At 34.2% G+C, this 6,511-nt stretch overlaps 1 protein-coding gene across 1 annotated transcript; it reads left to right on the forward strand.

Moving 5' to 3' along the window:
- The first annotated feature begins 1,430 nt into the window (after nucleotides 1–1,430).
- Nucleotides 1,431–3,819, forward strand: LOC128547548 (uncharacterized). The gene is made up of 2 exons (XM_053520531.1): nucleotides 1,431–2,258; nucleotides 2,845–3,819. Exons 1-2 carry the CDS (start codon nucleotides 1,971–1,973, stop codon nucleotides 3,157–3,159), a joined length of 603 nt encoding a protein of 200 aa, XP_053376506.1. The 5' UTR covers nucleotides 1,431–1,970; the 3' UTR covers nucleotides 3,160–3,819.
- Nucleotides 3,820–6,511: the final 2,692 nt, after the last annotated feature.

Below are 6,511 nucleotides of genomic sequence, written 5' to 3' on the forward strand. Positions count from 1 at the left end.
CTCGTGGCTATGCCACTTGTGAAAATATTGCATCTGGTGTTCGTTCATGAAATGTATTTTAGTCCTACACTGAAACAAGCAAATATCCTCTATATCTAGCATGAAAATGCTCAAAAGTCTGCCAATTATTTTCAGCAGCAGCTATTTGCACAGTGTCTGAAAATTATACTTTACTTAACCTTTAGCCAGCTTGCGGCAAATGATTCTGCCTTTGCGACTAGTGCAAACCAAGATCAACTTGCACATCCGTGCAGGCTGATCATGGTCTGCACTGTTCGCTATTCAGTCAGTAAATTTCCAGTGAACACCCCTTTGATAAACAAGTGGTACTGCCCAAATTGAATGATGGACCAATCCAATTAAGAAATTCAGCTGGGTAAAGGTTAACATGAAATAAGAAATTCAAATCCTATTGATTTTCTTGCCAATGGTGAATAAGATAATAGATGTTCTCTTATAATTTCTCTAACATCAAATAACAGATAATTTAAATAAATAAATAAATATAAAAACAAACTAAATGGACCCAATGATCCCAATAATTGAAATACTTTTGCTCCGTTTTGTTCTAAGTAACACCTCGCTATGAAATAGATAATTTAAAGTTTTATTATTTTCGTTCCTTTCTACGTGCTTTGTTCTAAGTAAGCGGCATCGTCGTATATACCTCGTCATTAAATACAAGAAAAAATAAAGTATTATGCTTTTTTCCCGTTTTTATCTGTGTTTCGTTACTAAAATTTGTTTCCGTCCCAGAAATAAATTTACTGCTATTGTTGAATTGTGTAACATGAATTTTATTGCACAGTTTCACCAAGTTTTCATCTCCGTGGCAGTATTGGCCAGTTGACTTGTATAATATAGAACGGGTGATATTCTTTTGCGAACTTCTAAGTTTCTTTCTGTTTTTTTCTTGGCATGAAGCTTCTATCTGAACAAAAACCTTTACTCTATTACATGTGTGTTTTATATAGTTAAATGTTGGTGCTTTTTTTTCGTATAAACAGGATTGTGCACTTGCTTTTTCTGCCACATAAAATAAAAAATGTTTTTCATTCCTTGATCGAATTTTATTTAGCAAAAGTTACAGCTTTTTTTTGCAACAAGGTTCCACCAGTCAATGTAAATGAGGAAAAATCTCATGTTTAGATGGCTAACAAACAAACTCTTTTATATTTAGATATTTAACAATTAATGACACTGTCCGAATTGAAAGATGGACAATTTCATTATAGAAATTTAGCAGGGTAATGGTTAAATAGTCCAACAACTAAACCTTGTACATGAAAACACCTTGTTATCTTTGTTTGTTATTTACATGACCTTAAACAATAGAGAGTAACAGTGTGCCACATTTTGTAGCTGTTTACATATCGTATATAAAATGTGGTTAAGGGTATTTGAGATGTAAATGGATTTATAAGCGAAGTTTAAACATGTAGATTTAATTACACCGTGTAATTGTGCGAGAGGAGTTTCATTAATCTATTGAATTTCTTTGGAAATAATTATTTGATATTGTTTGGAGTGTTATGGAGAGCATCTATATTATGAGTATATACCGTTTATAAGTAACCTTTATTCAGTGTGATATAGAATGAATACAGAATGAGACAGTATTGTCAACTTGTGCAACATTATATCTTTTCTTTTAAAGGGATTTTATCAATCTGTCACAACTCACTTACTCTTACATAAACGGATTTTAATCTTCGCTATATTCATTGACTTCAAAGTGAAATAGACGGAATGGTCGACCCCAGCCATGCCATTGAAATATTCATCCTTTATTTGGAGTTATTATATGACAGAAACGACTTCAATAGATAAATGATTTTTGATAGAAAGTAGGTCAAAAGTTATTTACGAATTTCATTGAAAAATCGAAAACATACAACGCTGGTAATAGTTTACTCTTGACAACGCTAATATTTGCATTAATTCAGTGAAATAATTACTATTTTAGCCGTATGGCTAGGCTAAAAAATAATGAATATTTAGTCAGTGAGAATATATATTCTGAAGGACTTTCAAAAACTTTGTCGAAAATGTCAGATACTAACAAACAAGTTAAACAAGCTATTGAGAGGCGTGCAATTGATGATTCAATTACTACAGATGGACATAAACTTTCTAACCTGGACGCCGACTGTTCAGGAAGAATTAGAAAGTCGTTTTCGTTGGATACCAGAGAGGCGGAAGTTGTCAAGATGTCTTTAGCTTCGGTGGCCGGATCTTCCAAACGCTGCTCTGTTCGGGTATAGTCTCTTTTTAGCACCACCAAGACAAGTTATGTGTTACAAAAAGTACAAGTGTATATAGATGGCAATCAGTGAGAATATAGCAATGTGAAATGTCAAGTGAAATACCTTGTTCTAAACTTCGTTAATGTCAGTAGCAGTTAGTTAATCTAATTATAGTTTATGCTTTCTATGAAAACTCCATATTTGGATTTTCATTAAAAGCTTTGAACCAATGTCGAATTGACCACCACAAATGATAGACATGTTTTGTTTGTGTCTCTTCAAATCCCATGTACACAAAATCAATTGTTATTACTGATATTCTCTTTCTAGGCTAAACAAAATTGTTTGATGTTCTGTTACAACTCTTGCTTTGTGAGATTTTACTAAACATAAGCTTCAATGTATTAAGATTTCATATTGGCAAGCAACATTAACGTGGCAATAATAGCGTTTTAAAAAAAATCTGATAAAGTGATTAGATATACTTATTTTTAAAAAATGTTTTCCTCTCCTGTTATATTAGAATGAGTAAATTATAATGTGTCACGTGCCACGTAATATGTCTGATGGATTAAAAGTAAATGAATTTACTTTTCAGAGACGAACTAACAAACGTTTAGGCAGACCAGAACCGGAATTCGGACACGATACTGTAACGCACGAGAAAATCCGAGAACGGATTCTACAAGAACGTGCAGTGACGAACGCCATAGACGCTTTACAGGAACGCTGGGGAATGATAACATTTATGCATAATGACTGTGTGGAGCTAAATGAGAAAAGAAAGACACGAAAATTAAGAAAACATTGTATACAGCGACAGTTCGAATTAATTAGCGTTGTTTTCGTGTTTGTGCTTATATGTTTACTGATATCACTGATTATTGTTTCACTAAACAAGTATTTACTGTAAAATTAAGTTTTTATATTATTATCACATTTTTGCCAACTTCACTGTAGATATTAGACAACTAGAATAATTTATCAATACTCAAAAATAGCGAATTGTATTAACAATTTTATTAAGGTATGAATTGATGCAAATTTGGTTACTCTTCAACAGGTTACAATTCCTTTAGACTTAATTATAAGTGACTGAACAAATGTAATATGCGAAAGCGGCAATAAATACCAATTGTAAAAACTTAATTCTATTTACTGACTTTGATTATTACGGTTATTTTACGAGGCTTTATCCAGTGTTTTGCATTACTTCCCTTGCATTTCCAACTTTTTATCAGACGAGTATATTAAATTTTCTCAGATTTTTCTACCTGACCAGTTTGTGAACTAAACATCTATATGGCAATCCAACGCAAAATCCAGCTTTAGATATGTAAGGGAGTACTACAAGGACAAGAACCATGCAGCTGTCTGACAGGATCATGTAACGTTAATGTAAAGTTCTGCTTGTCAGGAAACTTGTCTCTTCCGAAAATACAGTTAAATATTCAATTATCATGATGTATGTATTTTATTTGACTAAAATTATTTTTCTCTTTTTCTTATTCCTATATAAAATGATTTGTATGAGAATTTTGCAAAATCTTCCAGGCATATATTCATTTCTGTTTAATTAACCACTGCTGATAATAAATAGGCCAACGGCTTATTTGACTTATTTAATCGCCTTGGTACTGAATGGTTCATAGTACAGATTTTTTTTCAATTTTATTGGAAATAATGCATCATAGGTCATGTAACTGTGTCGAACACTTCTAGCCTCTTCAGTAGTCTGGTTTTGAAGTAAAATTTTAGTCGAAAGCTTCAATAAAGGACTGAGACGTGTTCTTTTACAGATATTTCTAATTATTTAATTAACTATCTTGTTGGTACAGTTGTGTCTAAAGTTCAACATTTTATGTTTCATTCACACATATATTTCCCAAGAGCAGAGTGGCGCGTATCTTGTGACTTTGCCACTGTTGTTGAATGGATTGGAACTAGACCAAATTCTAGAAGCTTTACCAATACCGCAGAAAAAAGTAAAATTGAATTATCTTTAGTTAGCGATTAATAAAGTAAAAAAAAGAAGAGAAAATGCATTAATTATTTCGGCAAGGACACCCCTAACTGTCCGTTCCCGTGTAATAAGGAGTTCATGCTTTTTTTTTTTTTAGATTTATCTAGACTACTTTCACAGTAACTTCTGTGAAATAATATCATATTTAAGCATTTTCGCGAATTCATTTAAATAAGACTTACCTCTAATATACACTACGTTCGTAGATCAAACTAAATTATCACTTATTATTGTATAAAACTACTTTCACTGGATCCGCCCATGTATTAAAGGGAGAAAAATCGTGTGCAAACAAGGCAATTCATTTGCTGTTAATACATGATTTTTTTTTTGGAAGTGGCTATTACTACGGTCCCGTAAGAATAGCCTCACAGGCTTTTCCTACGGCTCTCCCGTAAGAATAGTGAAATACCCCGCAGATGGCTATTCCTACGGCTGTAAAGACAGTTTTGTATGTCCATCTTGAATTGCATTGTACTGAATAAATTGAAATGGTATATTTTCGAACAAATTATTTACTTTTCAGTATCACATCGAGAGAACAGGAAGTGATTTCGAGTATAGGAAAAGGCTAATGTATGTCTATGTATGCCGTAGGAATAGCCTAAGAGGTTATTATTACGGGACCGTAGGAATAGCCACTTCCTTTTATTTTTGAAATGCTTTGCCAGGGATGTATATGTATTTCTGCGCAGATTGACATCTGGTATCTGTGTCTTGTTTCTCCCATAATAACCTCTTCTTTAGCATAAAAGATGCAATCTAATCCATATTATGTTTTGGTGTACTAGTTACCAACCCCAAACGCACTGAACGTAAAATTGTACGTACTCGCACAACCCCTTGGTTACTCCTCGTAGATTCAATTTTTGTTCATAACCGTGAATGTATAAGAATCGCGTGTGCGATTGTTTGTTTTTAGGAACCATATTAATGATTTTGGTAAGTATCAGTCGGTATGTTTTTAACTAATTTCTCGAAGAATTTATATAAAAAGTTTGAAAGCGTGTCATTATGTTCCTACTCAGCCGTACCCAAAACGTGTACTTACTCATAAGAACTCGAATGCAGTGCTGTTATTCTTGAAATTGTATTCCTGTTTACAATTAAAAAAAAATGAAAAATTATTGGTAATGTCATGATTGTAATTACGAGAGATAAAAAAATCGTTTAACAACTTGCAGTACATGATTTTGGTAGTGTTGTTGATTTCTGAGCCCTGGTTATGGATATTTAAAACATGTTTACCGTTTCCAAGAACAACAGAATGGTAATTAGAAAATGTACCGGAATCGTAAAGTAATCACATGTGAAAACAATACATTTAGTCGTTGTGTAATGTTTATATGTAAGAATAGCGACAATACACGTTTGTTTTCGGTTTCGGTCACAAACATTCCTGCTGGCTTCTGCAGACGTTAATACACATTCTTGCATAAAAACTACTTTTTTTCACTAGATTCACCCATGTATTAACGGGAGAAAAATCGTGTGCAAACAAAAAAAACAAAGACAAATATCAAACAGGGAATGCCATGCACCAAAAACGCAGCCTCCTCAAAACGAAACCCACAGCACGCAGACGCGTGCACCACACACACACACACACACACACACACACACGCACACACACACACAGCCAACACATTAGGACAAAACGAGCAAAGAAAGGAACACACACACACACACACAAAGCCAACACATCGGGACAAAACGAACAAACAAAGGAACACAGTGGGGCACCGCCTTGGAACGGTCAGTGGCAAAAACACCACTGGGGAGTTTAAACCGGTTTATGGTGCGCACCCAACCTCACTCTTACCCCCACCATGTTCCAAAGACACGGGACAGTGTAAATAAAAGTAATCCCCTCCAGGTGAATCTCTTACACACGTAATGGAAACAAAAAGGCATGGCATGTAAAACACAAAAATGCTCGTGTATAAATATATAAAAAGCAAACCTTAAGAACCAAAAACGTATGTACTCAATGCCTTTTCAGAAGACAGAGCAACAAGAGAAACACCCTTAAGGGCCCGACGAAACAGGCCAGAAGACAAATATCAAAACAGTTCAGTCCTGGTAGGATTTATAAACTGCTTATCATAGAGTCTTCCCCCTCTTCCGTCAGACACAATCAAAGAGGGAAGCGTAGTGTCCAACTGTAAACGGGTTGAACACTAAACTGCATGCGGTATGTCTCAAAACAGTTGGGTCGTAACCTCTTTTAATAAAACGTTTT

This window comes from Mercenaria mercenaria, chromosome 1 (assembly GCF_021730395.1).
Source record: "Mercenaria mercenaria strain notata chromosome 1, MADL_Memer_1, whole genome shotgun sequence".
Taxonomy (NCBI): Eukaryota; Metazoa; Mollusca; class Bivalvia; order Venerida; family Veneridae; genus Mercenaria; species Mercenaria mercenaria.

Bases quoted from the DNA above. Each gene is read 5' to 3' on its own strand.
- LOC128547548 (XM_053520531.1), top strand. From the start codon at position 1,971: ATGGCTAGGCTAAAAAATAATGAATATTTAGTCAGTGAGAATATATAT. The intron at 2,259-2,844 runs GTATAGTCTCTT...TTTACTTTTCAG, and splicing joins CCAAACGCTGCTCTGTTCGG to AGACGAACTAACAAACGTTT.